We start from the raw sequence: 21,269 nt of genomic DNA on the forward strand, positions 1-21,269 counted from the left end.
TCTTTTCCTTCTTCTTCTCACAATGCCAAGGAACAGGCTGCATGTGCCATGTGTTATCTCCAGTGTTCAGCGAGCTTTGAGAATGTGCAGCAATCTGTGGGCCTTTTATTTCGTTATTTTATCTTATTTGTTTTTTTACTTTTTTTTATTGATTTCAGAGAGGAAGGGAGATAGAGAGATAGAAACATCAATGATGAGAAAGAATCACTGATCGGCTGCCTCCAGCATGCCCCCTACTGGGGATCGAGCCCGCAACCAGGCATGTGCCCTTGACGGGACTCGAACCTGGGACCGTTCAGTCCACAGACCAATGCTCTATCCACTGAGCCAAACCAGCGAGGGCGATCGGTGGGACTTTGAAACCTACCCTTGGGGTGTGTCAAAGTCGGAAGGCCTGACTGGGGGTAGAGTGAACTCTCACAGTGGCTCCTGGTCACATTCTCCAATGTGATGTATCTTAAGCCTTTGGGGACATTTAAATTCAGGGTTGCTCTATTTAGACTTGCTGCTCTAAGAATACAGCAAATTCTGAGGCGGCAAATTTTCATTACTTTTATTATTTGGACTGTGTGCATTAGAAAGCTAGTTTTAAGTTCACTATAATGGTGGCTTAAAATTGGAATATTTGTGACCACCACAAAGACGAAAGCTAAGGCAAGAAGAGAGGTGATCGTTCAAGATAGAAACGCACTTTCTACCGGAACCGCCTACAGATTATCTGGGCCGCCTGCTTTGAAGGTACAGGTGCAGTGAATTTTCTGCCACAGGAGGCACCTGGGTATGGGCTGGGCCACCTCTGAGCCAAAATGTTGAAGGGCTCTCTCAGCAGATGGAATGATCTTTGATTTTCCTTTCAGCTCTGAGTTACCACGCATGTGCAAGCATACGCTCAAGAATACCAGTTAGCCCTAGCCAGTTTGGCTGAGTGGATAGAGCGTCGGCCTGTGGACTGGAGGTTTCCAGGGTTCGATTCCAGTCAAAGGCACATACACGGGTTCCGGGCTTGATCCCCAGTAGGGGGCGTGCAGGAGGCAGCCGATTAATGATTCTCATCATTGATTTTCCTGTCTCTCCCTCTCCCTCCCTCTCTGAATCAATTATATATATATATATATATATATATATATATATATATATATATATATATATTAAAGTACCATTTATTGGTGCTTCACTATGCCAGGTTCTACCTTTATATGAAGGTAGAGATATATTTATTTTAAGCAAATACTAAAAAATCCAAATATACACTACATTTTTCAAAAACAGCATTTATTGGAATCTCTTGGTCCCTTCCCTAGCCCCCAAAAAGAAGGGGTACTGAGGGAGCTCTATTCTCAATGGAGGATCCTGGGCACCCCCAGACCCTGGGTCCAGTACACAGGGGTGAGATTAATAGAAACCCTTCCGGAAACCAAGCTGGGTGCATGAAGCCTGTCCAGAGGCCTCATCACCACCAGGTGAAGGCCCTGCACCACGGACATGCTGACTCAACCTGAGTCCCGGCTGGACGCACAGACAAGCCCTGCCTGGCGGCTCCCAGCCTCAGCATTTGGAGACTGGGTACCCCTGGTGGTTGTAGCCTGCCTGCCCAGGGTCAGTGTCCTGATGGGCTGGGCTTCCTTCCAGCTCCTCCTCCTCCAGGCAGTGCTGTGGGGGCCGGCTTTGAAGAAATTGGAGAAGAGCGACACACAGTGAGGCGGGCCGCCAGCGCCCTCTGCAGGAAGCCCGGGAGGACGTCATGCCAGTGGTGTTGGTGGCCAGACAGTGAATGTAGCCCAGGAAGAGGGCAAAGGCCACTGGAAAGAACTGCAGGGGGGTGAGGTAAGGGGTGGGGGGCTCAGCAGTTGTGCCCACTTCCAGCAGAACTGCCTACACATAGAAGCCCAAGGACCTCATCAGGACACCCCAAAGGAGGAGGAGAAAGATAAAAAAGCTTCCGCTGCACACCTTCCCACCTGCACATGGACTGAGCAGCTGGCGGGGCTCCAGTCAGGGTGACACAGTGCCGGGACGCTGGGCCTCAGACAGCTGAGCAGGTCCTTGGCCAGGTCTCCCAGGGCCTGCTCACCACAGCCCGAACAGACTGTCCCCAGCACGGGGAGACATGAGCCGCCTAGTGGGCAGAGTCGGAGCGGGAATAGGGGCGGTCCGTGTGCACCAGGTAGGCCTCTCCAGCCCAGACAAGGGTGATGGTGATGGAGTTACTTTGACAGTGGAACCCTTGCTTGTACGGGGCATTCAAGAGCGGCAGGATAGCCTGGCCGCCGTGGCTCAGTGGTTGAGCATCGACTTATGAACCCGGCGGTCACGGTTCAATTCCCGGTCAGGGCACATGCCCGGGTTGCGGGCTCTATCCCCAGTAGGGGGCGTGCAGGAGGCAGCTGATGGATGATTCTCTCTCATCATGGATGTTTCTGTCTCTCCCTCCCTCTCCCTTCCTCTTTCTCTGAAAGCAATAAAAATGTGTTTAAAAAGAAAAAAGAGAGCGTCAGGACAGCGAGTCACAGAAGCTCCACTCTTGGGCCTCGCCACCTGCCCTGGGTGGCATCTGTGGGCCCATCGGGTCCCAGCCTGGCCTCGGGTCGCTGAGGGTAGATAAATCATTATCCTTTCTTTACAAATGCGGAAACTGGGGATTAACACCCTTAGGTAAGGTTCTGGGAATCAGAAATCTCTGAACACAGACATGCGATCCCTCTGACAGTAAAAGAGCACTTCTGACCCGGGGCCTGAGCTCCCTGGAGGTCGCTTAGTCACAGAGCAGAGGGGAAATCTCACTCAAGGCCACAGAAAGTGCTCCTTTTGTATGTAAACAAGCTTTCACACTGGATGAGTAGAAAAAGGAGGTCAGATGAACTTGGAAGGCAAAATGGGACTCTTCAAAGGAACACTGGGATGCTGCATGCTCGGAGGTTCTGCAGACATTGTTCCTCTCTTCCCGGGGGGTGGCCCTCGGGCAGGCAGGCTCTCCTGCTAGCATCCCGGGCACTGGCGCCAGAGCTGTGGTGTCACATTTCCTGCCCGGTCCTGCCAGGACCGGTGGGTGAGCCCAGGAGAGATTTTCCGCTGGACCTTGGCCTTGGCAGGAGCTCTATTTCTAGCGATGACCTGAGACCTTGAAGGAGGAGGCAGCGGTGCCCTCACAGCAGGAGGCCTGTTTCAGAGGTGATGGCACCTGGGCCGGGCTCCCTCCCCTCCTGGTCACAAGGCCAGCGCCTCTCTCTGGGCTCAGGAGCAAGACCACGGCAGATGGCCAAGCCCTGGGTGTCTGTGGAGAAGGGACGAAATAGTGGCTTTCATCCTAATAAGATGAAAGTGGGGAGAAAAAAAACTGGAACGGGGAAAGGAAGCAGTGGGAAAGTGATTTTGAAACTGGGTGGGAAAGCTCAGTGGCCGGGCCAGTTACTGCAGGGAAAGAGCCCCCACAGTGGCCGACTCAGGCGGCTCTGCCCAGGGCCAGTGACCCAGCGGCCGTGGGACAGACGCACTCCGGGTGACTCTCCAGGCTCAGGGCCCCGCGCGAACTTTCTCCAGCACTGCAGCTGTCATCAGATGCTCCTTTATTGAGAAATCAATAAGTGTGGGAAAGGCCATTGAAAGGTTGGTGAGCTGGTAAACATTTTTATGGGCTGATTGAATGATTGAGTTTGCCCCGGGGCGCAGCAGAGTTTAAGCTGAATGTTTCCACATTTGCCACCAGAAAGAGCATGTGTCAATACCCAGGGCCCAGACCACAGGCAGGAGGGGAGCAGGGGAGGGCGAGGGGAGGGTGAGGAAAGGACAGGAGGGGTCCTGTCACCGCCTTTGGGAGCTGCTTTGCATCGCCCCAGTCCCTCCAGCACACCAGAGGCAGATGGGTTTCTGGGCTCAACCACAGTCCTTCCTTCTAAATAAACGGAAGGAGTGAAGGTGCCACTCCGGAGCTGCTCGATGCTTTACTAAGAATGGATTGCAAACTAGAGCAAACTATCCATTCATGTAACCTTGACGTTATTATTAAATATTTTTATTATTAAATATTTGGCTTTATTATTAAATATTTTTATTATTAAACTAGAGTCCCAGTGCACGAACTTTGTGCACTGGGGGGGGGGGGGCGTCCCTTAGCCCAGCCTTCCCCCTCTCACAGTCCGGGAGACCTCAGGGAATGTCCTACTGATAGCTTAAGCCTGCAGGGAGCGGGCCTAAGCCGAAGTCTGGCCTCCCTCTGTGGGAGGCGACCCGGCTGATCAGGGGAAGGCGCCACCCCCATCACCCCACTGCTGCTGCCACTGCCGGCCACCACAGCCACCAAGGTGTTTTCATCAACATGGACTCCAGTCCCTTCATCACGAAAAAATGAAAACTTTCTTTAGGCATTTTCAAGATGTCTCTTTCATAGGATATGATATTTCTTTCTCTTCTTTTTATCCTCACCAGAGGATATTTTTCCATTGATTTTTAGAGAGCATGGAAGAGAGAGGGAAAGACAGAGAGAAACATCAATGTGAGAGGGACACTTTGATTGGTTGCCTCCTGCATGAGCCCTGACCTGGGCCCCGGCCAGGGAGGAGCCTACAACCTAGGTACATGCCCTTGATCAGAATCGAACCTGGACCCTAGGTCCGCAGGCCAAGGCTCTATCCACTGAACCAAACTGGCTAGGGCAGGATATGACATTTCTTAGCCTCTCCAGCAGCAGACCTTCATATTTTCCTCCAGGAGTGAAGTGGAAAAACCCTAGATCACCTTCTTGGATTTTTATTACCCAAGTTACCAAGAACACTGCAAGTGGCGTATAGAGAGCTTAGCCAAAGAACGGTCAGAAAAGGTGTTTCCTCTGCAGCTCACGTGCAGAGGTGGAATTGCTGGCGCACGGAGGCTGGCAGGCCCTCTGTCTCCGCTCTCTGGGCAAGCTCAAAGCTGCCACGGCATCCGTGGCTTGCCTTACCTTGCATGCAGTCCCCGCCCGCCCACCTGAGTGTGCAGCCTCCTCCTGAGCAGTCGTGATGTTATGGCATCCCAGATAATTTGCATATTACCTCTTTATTTATATATATATATGTATATGTATATATTTGACTTTATTATTACATATTTTTAACATATGTTTTTATTGACTTAAGAGAGAGGAAAGGAGAGGGAGAGAGAGATAGAAACATTGATGAGATCAGCTGCCTCCTGCATGCCCCCTTCTGGGGATGGAGCCCACAACCCCTGCAAATGCCCTGACCAGGAATCAAACCAGGGACTTCCTGGTGCATGGGATGATATTCAACCAACTGAGCCACACTGGCTGGGTTATTATTAAATATTTTAAATCACCCTTTTACAATGCTTACAATCCAATCCATTCTCAAATGCTAAAAAATATATGTGTAAGGGTAAAGCATTAGCATGTTTATGAAAAGACAGGAGGTTTGGAAGAGAAGCTTGCTTTAACTACTTGCCAATGGTGGTACCAACTGCTTCTGCCTGGGACCTCCAGAACCTGGGTTGAGGAAGCGAGAAGTCCTGGAGCTCCAAAGGATGGAAATCCAGGAAGCTCCTAGCTTCTTCGGATGGGAAAAGCTGCAAGCTCCGGCCTGGATTTAACCAAACAATGGAAAGCCTCCATCAGAGAGCCTAAAGCAGTGTGGAGATTTTAAATTTATTTTCCATGATTGCATAGAGGCAGAAAGAAAAAACAGATACCCTTTTATCTTCCTACCTAATAATAGACAAATATGCAAATTGACCGCACCTTCACTACACCCAAGCCACGCCCACCAGCCAAGCCACGCCCACCAACCAATCAGGACAAGTATGCAAATTACCCCAACAAAGATGGCGGCTAATTTGCATATAAAGACAGCGTAGAAAGAAGCCAAGAGCTGCAGAAGGGAGCAAAGCTGTGGAGAAGCAAGCAAGCCGGGGAGAGGAGAAGGGAGGAGCAGAGGCAGGGCCGGGGGAGAAGGAAGGAGAGTGGGCGGGCTGGCAGAGAAGGCGGGGCAGGGGGAGAAGGGAGGAGCGGAGGCAGGGCCAGGGGAGAAGGAAGGAGAGCGGGCGGGCTGGCAGAAAAGGGAGAAAAGCAGGCAGGCTGGCGGAGAAGGCGGGGCGGGGGAGAAGGGAGGAGCAGAGGCGGGGCTGGGGGAGAAGGAAGGAGAGCGGGCGGGCTGGCGGAGAAGGCGGGGTGGGGGACAAGGGAGGAGAGCAGGTGGGGCGGGGTAGAGTGCAGCAGGAAACCCTATTGCAGGATTTTTCCTGCAACAGGAATGCTAGTTTATTAATAATACTAGAGGCCTGGTGCATGAAATTCATGCACGGGGCGGGGGGGGGGTGTCCCCTCAGCCCAGCCTGCATCCTCTCTAATCTGGGACTGCCAGCAGTCGGACATCCCTCTCACAACCCTAGACCACTGGCTCCTAATTGCTCACCTGCCTGCCTGCTTGGTTGCCCCTAACTCTCCCCCATGCTGACCTGATCACCCTTCACTGCCTCTGTGTGCTGGCCTGATCACCCCTAACTGCCCCCCCCGCCGCTGGCCTGGTCACTCCTAACTGCCCCTTGCTGCTGGCCAGGTCACCCCCAACTGCCCCCTCCCTGCTGGCCTGGTCACTAACTGCCCACCCCCACTGGCCTGGTCCCCCCTAACTGCCCCCCCGACCAGCCTGGTCACCCCTCACTGCCCCCCCCTGCCAGCCTAATAGCCCCTCATTACCCCCCTGCCGGCCTGGTTGCCCTCAACTGCACCCCCACCGGCCTGGTCGCCCCACGCAGCCTGCTTGTTCAGTCGTCCCTTGGGCTGGCCCTTGGTGGCTGGGCAGCCACCATCCAAGGCTTGCCTGCATCTCAGGCTGGCCCTGGGCAGCTGGGGGGCTGAGGGGACTGAGGGACTCCAGAGGCAGGTGCGAGGCGTGGCCAGACCTGCCTGGGGGTGGGTCTAGCTGTGCCACGTGCCTGCCGCTCTGGCGGGGCTGAGGGAATGGGGTGCCACCATCTGTGGCTGTGGGTGCCGCCATCTTTGAGGGCGTGACAGTCAATTAGCATATTCCCTCTTTATTAGATAGGACTAGACGCCTGGTGCACAAAATTCATGCATGGGGGTGGGGAAGTGTCCCTCAGCCCAGCCTGTACCCTCTCACAATCCAGGACTTCTGGCTCCTAACCACTTGCCTGCCTGGCTGCCTGATTGCCCCTAAGCACTCTGCCTGCCAGCCTGATAGCCCCCTAACCGCTCCCCTGCCAACCTGACTGACACCTAACTGCTCCCCTGTCAGCATGATTGACACCTAACTGCTCCCCTGCTGGCCCGATCCCCCCAACTGCCCTCCCCTGCAGGCCTGGTCACCCCCAGCTGCTCTCCCCTACAGGCCTGATCCCCCCAACTGCCCTCCACTGCAGGCCCAGTCACCCCCAACTGCCCTCCCCTGCAGGCCTGGTCACCCCCAATTGCCCTCCCTCCCCTGCCAGCCATCTTGTGACGATGTGGGGGTGGCCATCTTGTAATGACGTGGGGGTGGCCATCTTGTGACGACATGGGGCAGCCATCTTGTGACATGAGGGTCAATTTGCATATTACCTCTTTATTATATAGGGTTGTTTTATTAATAAAACAAGAAGTTGTTCTTGTGGCAAGGGGAGAGAGGGAGCCTGGCCCTTTCCAATTTCCTGTGTCTCGTGTCCAGGAGAGTGGGCTGACAGATGTGTCCTCCTCATCTCCAGGTCTCCGCCCTCTGGGATATTGGAGACTCCAGCTCCCAGCAGCTTCCAGGGCCTCTAGGGTATCTCTGGGTACCAAAAAAGCCACCAGAGAAGAAATGGCTTGAAGGCCCCAGGGCAATGGTGTGAGGACCTCATCTAGCCAATAAAAAAGATCCAAACCCCTGAACAAACAAGGTGTATCACCTGCCAAACTATGCCCCCACCCTCGTCCTGCACTTCCCACTTCCACTGCGCTCTCAAAGCCCTGTGCGCTCTCTTTGCCAAAGGGAAGGGCCCGGCCCTGAGAAAGAAGGTGAGCAGAGGGGCAGCACCCTCCCCTTCCTGAGGGCAGCACCGCAGCTGAGGAAACTGAGGGCCACTCACCTGGCAGATGCCTCCAGTAGGACAAAAACACTGCCAACTCTAGGGGCCAGCCGGTTCACAGAGCCCTCTGTGCCTATTACTCACGAGAGAGGGCGCCATTGCCACTCCAAAGACAGAGGAGCCCCAGCCCCAACCAAATCCATAAACACTTGAGGGGAGGAAGGAAGGAAGGAAGGAAGCAAGGAAGGAAGGAAGGAAGGAAGGAAGGAAGGACGGAAGGAAGGAAGGAAGGAAGGATTATTTATGGGGGCCGCCATTTTTGTCTTGGAGTGATGGTTAATTTGCATATTATTCTTTTATTAGATAGGATTCCAATAATTTGGACCTTAAAAATAAATCATTCTCCCTGTCACAATGTAAATATTTAAAACGGTTTCTCCCCCCTCATTACTCTATTCACATTGTTGTGCCTTGAATTTCCTCTCTCAATTTTTTCCTTGACTTATGTAATTAACATTTTCCAACAAAAATGGGAGTATATTATAGAAAATATTCTATATATTTTTAAAAAAGTAAGACTATATGGTAGAGATCTTCCCCAATAAATAAATATAGATTGATCTCATTACAAAAATTGTTGTGCTATAGTAAATATTGTGTGTGCATTATCTTTTACTCAATAAGGCCCCTGCTGACTGACATCTAAGTTGCTAAGAACTAGTAATAAAAGAAGTTACCTTTCTAACTGGCATGAGATAGTTGTCTATTTATTTAGAAAATAACAAAGAGATTCCTTAATTTACATCAACTATGAAGTGGTTCCAGATTGATTATAGACCTACTAGAAGAAAATACAAGCAAACATTTGCATAATCTTGTAGTGAAGAGCCTTCTTAATGTAGACTATCCAGAATCTACAAAGGAAAGGGAACCTGTCAGATTTGATGGCATAAAAATTAAAACTTTCTGTGTAACTAAAGGAACTGTATAAAGTTAAAGGTGGGTGACATACAGAGTTAATTTTTCTAATATACAAAGAGTTTCTTGGAAATAGTATAAAAGAGTAAAAAAAAAATACTATAAACAGTAGAGAATAAAACAGACTTCCCACAGAGGTAAATCAAACGCAGCAACATACAATTTAAATATAAACTGGTCACAAAAATGCAAACTTTAAGAACAAAGAGCTACTGTTGCCCTCAATTGGGCAATATTTTAGAAAACTGATAACATCTAGTCCGGCCTCTTGGAACTTGTGTTCACATGGGAATCACCCAGAGAACTTCCGACGAAGGCTGCTCCCCGAAGACCAGAATTTACTTGATTTGGGGTGAGGCCTGGAGTTCTACTTTTTAAAAAGTCCCCTGTGGGATTCTAATGTGCAGGATTTGGACGTTCATAATTTGGGGATGGTTCCCCTAATTTGGAAGCCAGTGCTCTAGATTTAGGATGGGTCTGAGGAAAAGGGTTCTCTCAGGGTCTGTGGGTGGGATTGTAAACCATGGCAACTTCTCAGAAAGTAACCTGGCAGAATTTACCAGATAACATTGAGAATGTACACACCCTTTGGATTCAGTAATTCCACCTAACACTGTGCATCTGAGGGGCACACAGGCAGCACTGCACAGAGACTGGCACGCACGTCCACGCTGGGGCGCTTCCTGCAGCGAGAATAGGAAAAACCTGGGAGAAAACAAGGGTTGAAAGAGACCGGCCTTTCCAATGCAGCAATGATGGGAATGAACGTATTGATACGCCCCTGGAATACTGTTAAGTGAAAACTGCCCGTCACAGAGTCATAAAAATAGATCCAATTTAACAAAAAACATACGTGTTTGCTGTTGGAATAGGAAAATCAAAAGGCACAGAAAGGTAACATCGCATTGGGAGGCGATTGAGCGGGAGATAGGGAACTGTTCATTTTTCTTTAGAAAACAAGAGAATCTTTTGCAAATCAAATGATTGATTTTTTAAAAAAACAATTAGCCTTTAAAATAGAAAAGAAGAGGAAGAAATGGTTTTTGTCCTGTGAAGTATTAAAACTTATAACAAAGTAACTAATATACTATACTAGTGTATTAATAGTTATACAGTCTTATATTTTATGTGTATTATCTTTCTAAAATATACATATATGCATTATTTTAATCTATACTCGATAGACAGCAATGGAAAGCTAGATCAACCGCACAGGATAGTGTCCAGAATAAAAATCCAGGTTTACATGGAAAACTGTTACTTGATGGAGCTGACATTACAAGTCAGTGTGTGGTGGGGGGAGTGATGGGAGAATGGCTCACACCACCTGCCATTGTGGCCTGCTGGGGAGAGGGAAAGGTCCCAGGATGGGGAATCTGGGCAGGTGGTAGCCTGGAGGCCACTGCTGGAGCCACAATTGGTGCATTGCTGCTGGGGGACGCTGATGCCACTGACCTGGGCCACACTCAGAACGCCGCCGGCCTGGATGGACCGCCCAGAGCAGAACACATCCCTACAGTCACCCTCCATCTGCAAATCCCACGGGGGTGTGTGGGGGTCCCTACAGTCACCCTCCATCTGTGAATCCCACAGGGGGAGTGTGGGGGTCCCTACAGTCACCCTCCATCTGCAGATCCCACAGGGGGGAGGTGTGGGGGTCCCTACAGTCACCCTCCATCTGCAGATCCCACAGGGGGGAGGTGTGGGTGTCCCTACAGTCACCCTCCATCTGTGAATCCCACAGGGGGGAGTGTGGGGGTCCCTACAGTCACCCTCCATCTGTGAATCCCACAGGAGGGTGTGGGAGTCCCTACAGTCACCCTCCATCTGTGAATCCCACGGGGGTCCCTACAGTCACCCTCCATCTGCAAATCCCACAGGGGGAGTGTGGGGGTCCCTACAGTCACCCTCCATCTGCAAATCCCACAGGAGGAGTGTGGGGGTCCCTACAGTCACCCTCCATCTGCAAATCCCACGGGGGTCCCTACAGTCACCCTCCATCTGTGAATCCCACAGGGGGAATGTGGGGGTCCCTACAGTCACCCTCCATCTGCAAATCCCACAGGGAGGGGCGTGGGGGTCCCTATAGTCACCCTCCATCTCCAAATCCCACAGGGGGAGTGTGGGGGTCCCTACAGTCACCCTCCATCTGCAAATCCCACGGGGGTCCCTACAGTCACCCTCCATCTGCAAATCCCACAGGGAGGGGCGTGGGGGTCCCTATAGTCACCCTCCATCTCCAAATCCCACAGGGGGAGTCCCTACAGTCACCCTCCATCTGCAAATCCCACAGGAGGGTGTGGGGGCAAGGGTGAGCTGCACTGCGTGGTTTGAGTGATGGGGGGTGGCTGCCTGGAGCTGTCCTGGATGTTGGCAGCGTCACCCTCTGAGCCCAGCAGTTGCCTCAGGAATGTGTCTGGCAGGATGTAGCTGGGATGGGAGGGCACCCCTGGGAGGCCCAAGATGTCTAGTCCACCCAGAGACCGGGGTTTCTTCTCCACCACCCATGGCATCGAACGCAGTCATCTGTGCACACTTTACAGAGGACTTTCTTCTCCTGATACAACTGGGGGTTTCAAATTCAGTTACATTCCTGTTCCTGCATTAGGTAATGGCTTAAAAAAAAAAAAAGCATCACAAGGCTGATTCATTTTACTATGACCTTCATATTTTAGAAAGATCAGACCCAAGGCTACCTCGGCTCTCCAGACAAAGAGTTCCTCATCGCCCGGTGTGGTCCAGCTTCCTTAGCCTCCAGGATGCTGCCGCCGCCGCATGAATTCATCCGGCTCCGCCTCTGTCCAGCGAAGGACCGGGCCTCTCCCCACAGAGGGCTGAGGGAGGTGCCCCCAACCGACCAGTCTCTCCTCTTCCTCATCTGAATGAGGGGTCTCCCTCAAATTCAGGTCTCTCTGTGGTACCCCCAAATGGATTTCTCGTGGATGTGTTAAAACCCGAGGGAGAAGTTAACGCGAAGCCAGAAACTAAAGAAAAAAAGTCATTGCTTGTGTTTCACTGTCTCTGGGCTACTGTAGGTCAGAATCAGCCACAATGACCACAATGTATTATTCAATTAAACCTGAAGTGGCCCCTCCTGGTACATCCCTCCCCTCATCACCCGATCAACGCCTCGATGCTGGTCAACCATCCACCTGTCCGTGTCTGCAGACTACCATCCACTGTAGCATAAACCAGGTGACAGAGACCTTAAAAGAAGAGGAACTTTGCTGACAGGAAGTTGGGGCAGATCTAACAGACTTCATCGCCCTTTTCTCCCCTGAATTAGAAATGGTTTCTATTTGGTTCCTTTCTAGCCCCCTCATTGGCCTTCATCTCAAGTTTCAGGACATAAATGGTGAAGGAAGATACGGATACTTCCGTGTGTCCCAGGCCCAGGGAGGACGGGTTTTTACTGTAATTAGGCAGCAAGCGATGAGTCCTGGCCGGACCGGGCTCCTGAGGAGTGGGGGCAGTTTCTGCCCCCGAGTGGGCGTCCTGTGAGTACCTGTGATGCTGCTGAGCAGCTTCATAAGTCAGCTCTCTCCACTGGTTTTCTTTGTTTTGCTTTATAGTCTCTTACGTGACTTGTTAATAAAATTTTGTAGCTTTAATTTCTCAATAATTGGCTCCAGGACATAGGCTGTAAATCAGTCTGTCCCAAGTCACCTTTTTATAGGAACTCTCAGCCCTCAGCTTCTAAATTTCCCATCCAAGCTTTTCTGTTGTTTTTTTCTTTTAAATATATGTTTATATATTTTTATTGATTTCAGAGAGGAAGGGAGAGGGAGAGAGAGAGAGAGAAACATCAATGATGAGAGAGAATCATTGATTGGCTGCCCCCTGCATTCCCCACACTGGGGACTAAGCCCACAACCCAGGCATGTGCCCTGACTGGGAATCGAACTATGACCTCCTGGGTCATAGGTTGACACTCAACCACTGAGCCATCTGACCGGGCCATCCAAGCCTTTCAAAGGCGTGTTTTCTCACATATTACAAAAATAAGGGAAGCTGCTGCCATCCCATTTTCCAGGAGCTATTCCTGCTCCCCGGCATAGCTCCCTCCCCCCGCCCCCTCCCCACACACATCTTTCACTCTTCTCTGGATTTCTTATTAAGCAACGACTTTTCGTTTCTGACCCTTTATTTCCCCCTCTTAGCTTTAGAGGTCTCTCTGGTTCCTCAGCTTTTCTAACATTTCCTGTTTGCTTGTGGGAATCTCATCACCAACGTGTTATGAATCCCACCCTTCCCGGTCAGTGGACGGTCTCCTTGCCATGCCCTTCCTCACCCTCCACTCTCTTAGGACATCGCTCCCTATCTGCCGCCCACAGCAGGGCTCCTGACAATCCTCACCCAGAAATCTGACAGCCTCTTTAGCAGCCATCAGTGTCCTTTTAGCCTCTTAATATTCTTTCACAGCCCTCACCTCATCTCTCTCTCTCTCCTTCTCCCTCTCCAAGGCAGCTGCTGGTGCAGGTGAGGGTGCTTCCTGCATGACCCCGTGTCCTCTCCCGCAGTGGGCATTCGAGAATATGAGGGCTCTGGGCAGAAATCCTTGTCTCTTCTGTGGCTGGCTGTCTTGGTCCTTGCTAGACGGGTCCTATTATCCTCGGGGGAAAGCCATCATCTCATAGCTCCAAGGCTTCCACTCACCAGCGATTCCTACTTTTGTATTCCAATACTGTTATTTAAATCTTTGAAAATTGTAATAAAAATGTGCATCACACATCCCATGGAGTGTTCACAGGGGTTTTTAGAAAGGCACCCATGGGACTATATGCTAAGATTTTTTTTTTCCAGCCGCATGTAACAGTTGCTTCTTTGGGGATGGGGGATGTCGAGTCAGTCGGTTCAGCAATGCGGAGAAGAGAGGGCTCGGAAGTCTCTCTGTGCTGGTCTTTCCCATGACTAACGTCTCATTGTGGAGCGGGTCCCCTCACAGTGGCAAAATGTGGCTCTTGCAGGGCTGGACTGCTCGAGAGGCCAGACCACACATCCTGGGTTTAGGAGCAGAGAAGACAGGGAAGTGAGGGAGAACAAGGCCTGAAGAGTGACCCTCTCAGCGGAGGGCACACGACACCTTTCAAGTCCAATCTCCACCACCGCTCGCAGCCCTCCCAGAAGCAGGAGACAGAAAACATTCCACGCACAGGTCTGTCTTCTTCAGAAAGAGCACAGCTCCAGTCTGTTTCCTGGGGGAGGTTCCGGGAGACAAGAAAGGAGCAACCTGACAGTAGAAAGCAGAACTCAGCTCGGGTGACGGGGAAGTTCTGTGGAGAGAGGTCTTCAGTCCAGTCCAACCGTGATCAGGAAGGTCTTCAAGGCGGAGGCAGCTTGTGAGTTGTCTTGTGCGGGAGCAGGAGGGGTGGTGAGAACAAAAAGATGGAGCAGGAAGGTATGGAGTGGTGCTTTTCCACAGGTAAGAGCGCTAAAATCACCCCAGGCATCTGTTGGAAATGTAACCTCTGAGGCCGTACCCCAGGGAGTGAATTAGAAGGTCCGCCCAGGGCCCGGGGCTTGGAGAGACGCAGGACCCCTAGGTGGGAAGGCTCTCAGGCTGCAGCATCATGGAAGGTGTGCAAGGCAGGCCCAGGTAACTGTGAGAACCTCCGTTTGCTTTACATTCTCGATTTAGAGCAGGACTTGTAAATCCAATACCTACAGGAATCAGGCTGGTGCACGCAGTGAGAGAGGTTGATAGGATGTAAGTGGACACGTAAAAACCGTCTCTTCCTGCAGGTCAGGGAGCAGCAGCCACTTCCCTCCAGCAATGACCGCCCTTTAGGAATGGGTACCCAGGTCACCAAGAGTTTTCCACTTTCAAGAGAAGCCTGACACCTAGGTTTTATATAAGTCTTCCTCCTCCCAGGATTAAATAGTGGATTAAAATTCCATGAGCACCAAACAATTCCATGAGGGCCACTAGTTGGCAAGATCAGAGGGGCAGAACCAAATCTTATTGTCTGTGGACTTGACTGAGAGATAAAAGATGTAAGCAAGTTCATAGGCTGTTGTGTACCCTTGGGATGGAATGGAGGCTCCATAGGTGGCTCTGTAGGTTGTGCAGAGGGGGCAGAAAAGAAAGGTGCTGAGGAACAGGAGTTGAGGAGATACATACGATTGGCTGTGGGAGGAGGATGGAGAGAGGAATCACCTAGAGATCGCTAGGTCTAAATACGTGCTACCTCTAATCATCCTTATTCATTAATGCACGCTTATGTGTCAGTTTCATTCATTCTGCAAAAAGATAACTCAGGTTGCATTCTGCTCAACAGGGAAATTTAGAGTCATTTCTCTAGGGGAGGAAAAAAAAAAGCACAGACAAAATATTTTATAGTATCTATAATAAATGCAAAGAAATCAATACAAACAAAACTTGGCTTTAGCAAACTGTACATACATAAATATCTCTTTTTTTTACTATAACATTCAACTTTTTTTTTCACATAAATCCTTCCATGATTTTATTTATTACATCCAGTTTTTCTTTATACTTTTTAAAAAAAGTGCCTTTTAGATTTACAGCTTGTGCTTCTAAAGCAAAGGTTAGAATATCATGCCCCAAAGAAAAACAAGGCAAAAAGAAAGCTGCCATATAAGCTCTTCAAAATTGTCTGTTCCAAGGTTCAGCACTGGTTGGTTGGTAGATTGTTCGATACCAATGTGGCGCGCAGGTGGCGTCATTCAATGAATGGGTGGGGCACACCGTGGGAAAGTCGCCCAGATGGTGTGCTGAAGTCCTGGGTGTGCATAGAATGGGCCAAAGGCCCAGGACACACGCGACCAGGGAACATTGGAGGTACTTCATCTCTTTAGTACTGAGGCTCAGAGTTTCAAACAATATTTCTTCCACACCTTTTTCTATTTGCTCTCCTTCTGTCATTGTTTATCATCCACCTCCGAAGCCATGATTTGGACACATGGCTAATGCCACCACTCCGAAGGCATTCGCCAGCATTCAGGTGCTCCTTCTGCTAGTTTGGGTTGGCTTTGGGCCAAACCCTCCTTACACGACCAGCACCGCTGCAGATGGCATCTGCTTGCTTCAGAGGGGAGGAGGGCCATTCGTGTATCTGAGCATGGGATGGAATGATCGGGCAAAATTGTTGGAGAGGGCACAGCTGTAGTCTTCCTCGGACATTGGTACCAGGCAGGCGAGCCCGATCAGGAGCAGCAGGAGCAGCTGAAGGGGAAGGGCCGCTCTGAGCACTCTGTACAGGAAACCTCGGCCCGACCGAGCTGGCTGAGGCTCAGAAAGGGAGGAATCGGAGCCACCTTTTATGGACCTGAGAGAGGAATCAACAGAAAAAACTCAAATATCTCAAATGTTGGATGGATGCTGCTTTTAGCTCCCTCACCTTCTTGGAAGCTACAGGACCATGCCAAACACAACCCAACTTGGCCATTAGCTGCCCGCCTTCTGCAGTGTGCCCAGGTCATCCTCCCCATCACCCACTGAAGAGATTCTTGGAAATTGTACTGATGAAAAGTTAACATTTAGTCAGTCAACTAAAGGTAACTAATTGGGCTCAAATTCCACCCCTTAATTTGGTAAAACATTTCCCATCAACAAAGACAATTGCTCTATACACATTCTACCAGCATAAATTAAGTCAATGCAGAATAATTAAGATGTGGATGTTTGATGCAGTATATTTTTGGGTTAAGACTACCAGGAGCACTGGTAGCCAAAATTAGTTGCTGTTAGAATCATTTGAAGTATCCCATCTAGTCCTCCTAGATGTGCCAAACTCCATGCAGTGAGGAGAACAGCCCAATCTTTTTGCACAGACCCATAAAGCTCAACTAATCTTAGAGTACCCTGGTTTCATCTTGCACTGACTCAGCACTGACTCAGCATCTGTCCCTGGCATCAGTGGGTTCTGACGCTGTGTGAACCAGTATGGCAATAGAGTCGGTGTACAGAACACTGGTGTTGAATGACTTAGAATCTAGGTTGATGCTATTTTTTATTAGCTGTGACTTTGGGAAACAGACACCATTTTTCTGAGGACAGATTGTCATTTTGTAGGCTCCTTCTACTCAAAGTTCTATGTTTTCCTGTCTACATTTATATCTTCCTATCTACTAAACTGTGCATTAGAAATTAAGCATGAATTTCACATTTCATGAGAAAGACTGCCTGAAAAATATTGAATATGGAAGTAGGTTCTGGGTGGGAGTGAGGGGGCACCATTTTTTTCTGTGTGAGCATCCTTTAATGTTTTGTTTGGTTACTCGTGGAAATGAAGAGAGAAATGTTATTAAAAAGAGACATTTTGCATACACACAAACACACAACATTGTAGGAGCAAAAAGGCTAGGTGTACTGACAAAACACATTCCCCCACCTAGTAAAAATTTCCTAGTGACAGTAATATCACTAAGGATAAGGACAAGGAATATGAGGCCACTGGAGAAATACGAAGGTGTGAAAACTGTATTGGTTACTCTGTATGTTTTCCTAAGAAAACACTAAGTTTCCAGCTGGACTACTCAAAACTCTTTTATTAAAACCATCAAAGAAATAGGAGAGGCAAACAGACCAGGTCTCTGGAAGCCCCTAGGAGCATGTGGCCCACTGTGTTTTTAGCATATGTACTGAAAGAAACACGTCATTGGCCAAAATTGGGGCTTTGTTTCTTTTCTGAAGACTACAACTAATGGTTGTGTAACCTTGAACGACTCACTTTACCCCTAAATGCCAACCTCTTACTCAAACCCTTCAAGTTAGACTAGATGGCCTTCCAACTTGAAAGTTCCATGTTTTATACATTGGATGCCTTCTACTAATTAGTCAGTGTAAATAGTGGGCCAACTGAGAGGCCATAAGAGTTCAATCACCATCTAGTGGTCAAACTGATTAACTGTCCTTATGTTAAGACTAATGAATTATTCCTAATGAGCTAAATAGGAAATTTGTATATTTTGTGAAATACAGTAGAGGATAAAAGAACAATGGCACATGTCTATTAATGGAAGGGTAAAATAGGAAATTCTTGAGTTTTCTAATTATAAAATATTCATGTTGAGAGAAGGCCTTATACAGTATATAACCTATCTCCTAATTTTGTAGATGTTGATAAGGATAGTTAACATTTATTTTTCTAATTACTAGGCAATGTTTTAAGCATTTATCTTGGGTTCTCTCATGTAATCCCCAGAATAGTCCTCAATGTGCTTGTTATCTTCATTCTATAGATGATGAAAAGGAGGCTCAGAGAGGGGAAGTAACCAGTGACTGACAGCTTGCAAGTGGCAGAATTAAGATTTCAACCCTAGGATTTTAACTTCCAGAATTTGGACTCTCTAGAAAAGGTAAATGACTTGCCCCAGATCCCAGGATTAAAGGAAGAGATCCAGCAGGCACTCAGAGTTCCAATGTCCCTGCCTACCATACTCACAGCAACATTTGTTCCCTGACACTGATGAAGGTTCATCTGGGTTATATTATTTTACAGGTATTTTACATGTATTAAAAAAAGAGGGAAAAATATTTGTGTCCTCAAATGTTTGGAAGTCAGTGGTTCCTTCATGTTGAAAATAGATGCCTCCAATCATGGGCCTCACAGTATTACATGGATCATCAAGTTAGCACATGCACAGGGGGACATTTTGTGTTCAGACAGTTTTACAATCTTGGCCAAGCAGCATAGTCTCTCTGGTCTGGCCTTCGGTTTTCTTATTTGCAAAGAGAAAGGTTGCATTAATATCCTAAGATCTCTTTGGCTCTGGCAGTTCATGATTCAATGGTTTGCCTTAAAGTGTCTTAAGAAGGATGGGATATTGGCCCATGAACTCTGGGTTGAATTTTTCTTCAAAATACCTTTTCCTTTTCTCTTACAATGTACCCTCCCCACCTGTCCCCGGATGAGTTATAACCGAAGCACAAAAGAGAGCTCCATGTTTCCTCACCACTCAACATTTAAATAAAATGAGAAAGATTTCTGACTTCTTTTCTTTAGGAAACATGTAAGGACATTAGTGATGGCTAGATTATGCATATAATTGACAACACAATCTGACTGACAGAGCTGAATAGCCCTTGCTTGTCAATTATTAGCTTAAGGCAAAGATCAAGATCAAAATACAGGGTGCTCATTGACGAGTCCACCCCTGAGAACAAGAGGAAAGGTCACCATCTTTGCAATGTGGGCTCACATGTGATAGCGTCTGTCGAAGGACATGGCACATTTAACAGCATCAGAGCATTCCTTATTAAACTTTAATTACCACGTGCCTTCTAGTGCTGAAGAATGCCCGCCTAAGGAGGAGTGATGGGCTGAGACAGGGACAGAGAGAACTCGCCGTCCTTAGTGAGCTTCCATGCAGTTGACTGCTCTTGAAAATGTCCAATTTATCTGCTGAGAAACATGCTACCCCCTGGGAGCAATGACCAGGGTTTCAACATGCCCCAAGTCTTAGAGCTGCGAGTACCATCAGGTTAATGACACCAGGGTAAAAGGGTACTATTAATATTTATCCACTGACCTAAAATCTCCTCTGTTTCAAGAGCCTTGGGAAACTTGACAGGGGAAAGAACAAAGGCACTAGTCACTCATCTCTCCCCAGTGGCCCTGTTACATAAACAGGTGCCAGTCGAGGGTGTATCTATGAAGGAAACATTAAATGTGTGACCTTATTCAAGGAAGTTCTCATAAGAGATATTCCAGATAATTCAGCCCAGCAAAAACGTGCTTACTCTCATAACTAAACACTTATTTTATTATTTTTCTCACTCATTAAAATTTCTGGGTAAACAGTTGCCCAGACGTTGTTTCCTCTCTTTCCCCCCAAACACATACAGTTGTGGAAAAAGGATGGTAGGGGAGGAAGTCATACATCACCACACACCACACACAAGAAAGCATGATCAAGAGGTGTGAGAGCCTGACCAGTATGCACAAGAGTATGACTCCTCTCCAAACTTCCACACAGTGAAGGGGAATAAAATGGGTTAAATCTGTGCATACACCATTCAAACACAGAAGAAGCTTGCAACTCATTCTGTTACTTGTCAGCTAACCCTGGCAGGATAATAACAGGAATTTACTGTGAGGGGTTATCTAGCTTGTCTATGATCTTGTTGCCTACCCTTGTGTGCATGGTCTTTGTTCCCTGGACACGTGGTTCAGCACACACATTTCCAGAATCAGTTCAGGATTTCATCCTCCTCTTATTCCAAAAGGAGCACTCTGCCTGGTAGCCTAAGCCCTGGAATCCTTTCTAGTTCTACCCATCAGCAGCCCTGCACTAGAGTGCAGTGGTTAACAAGACAGAATCCCCCCAGAGTCAGGTAGACCTGGGTTCAAACTTAAATCTTCATGCCTCTAATCCTCTGTGTCCTTGACTGTAAATCTGGGACTATAGCGATGTCATGGGGATGGTGCAAGGGTTAAATGAGATAACGGTTATATCATGCTTTGTGTGGTGCTTAGAACACATTAATGCTAAATAAGTGTCATCAATGTATTATTATCTATACTATGAAAGCAAGGGTGTGCTGACTCACATCCTCAGAGGTTGGCTGGATTTAGCCTTTTCTCCCGGGAACATTCCTGATTTCCCAGAAGTGCTTTCAAGGATGTACTGAGTTTCCCAAAGTGCCCGGAAAACACTGGGTTTGCATGCCTCAAGTATTATAAAGGCAGCAAGTTAGAGCCTTACCCTATCCTATAGCTGTCCTCAGCCCTGGCTGGGGCCTGGCCTACAGGCAAGGCTGCTTTAGGTTGAGGCTCTTTGAATGCTTTGAATAAATAGGTCCCCAGGCTGGGGTCTGGAGGAAAAGACTTAAGAACAACTTTTCACAAGAAACTGAATAGTGTTTTCAGGCAAGCCTTGCCTGAAATTTGGCTGCCTCGCACATACTGTAAAATGAGGTGCTTTTTTCCTCCTTTGCAGTGTTTCAGCCAGTTATTGCCACTTCTCCCTGGGTCCTAGTTCTTGGGTGGAAGGTGCCAGAGACCAGAGGTGCCCTGGCAATCTTGCATTTCACAATTCTAAGCTTTGGAATGAAGCCACCAATTCACTCTATCCAGACTACAGAGGAATTATTCCTTTGCCTTGCTGGAAATTGGAGTAAAATCTTCCCATTTGTCAATTTCAATGATCGGCTGTTGAGTTATGAAGTCTTATTGGAGATCAGGTTAGATCATTTCAAGTCCACGTGGAAGAAAAGTACCAGGTGGACCATCAACAGCATTGCTTCAAAAGCATGCTTCTTAAATGTATTTGATCTAAAAAATAATGAAGAGTTATTACAAATGTATGCCCAGATGTTTTCCAAAGGCTTATCATTT

General features: G+C 48.5%; 1 protein-coding gene and 1 pseudogene across 1 annotated transcript in view; both read right to left on the reverse strand.

Annotated features, from left to right (window-relative positions):
* Positions 1–1,545: 1,545 nt before the first annotated feature.
* On the reverse strand, positions 1,546–8,148 carry LOC129150647 (phospholipid phosphatase 2-like; annotated as a pseudogene).
* Positions 8,149–15,297: 7,149 nt separating this feature from the next.
* Positions 15,298–21,269, reverse strand: part of SYNE1 (spectrin repeat containing nuclear envelope protein 1) — a 375,752-nt gene continuing 369,780 nt past the window's right edge. The window contains exon 145 of the mRNA XM_054722584.1: positions 15,298–16,256. Within this exon, the coding sequence (XP_054578559.1) occupies positions 16,016–16,256 (241 nt within the window). The 3' untranslated portion in view covers positions 15,298–16,015. The remainder of the gene's footprint in view (positions 16,257–21,269) is intronic.

Source organism: Eptesicus fuscus, chromosome 10, assembly GCF_027574615.1.
Source record: "Eptesicus fuscus isolate TK198812 chromosome 10, DD_ASM_mEF_20220401, whole genome shotgun sequence".
In the NCBI taxonomy this organism is placed as follows: domain Eukaryota; kingdom Metazoa; phylum Chordata; class Mammalia; order Chiroptera; family Vespertilionidae; genus Eptesicus; species Eptesicus fuscus.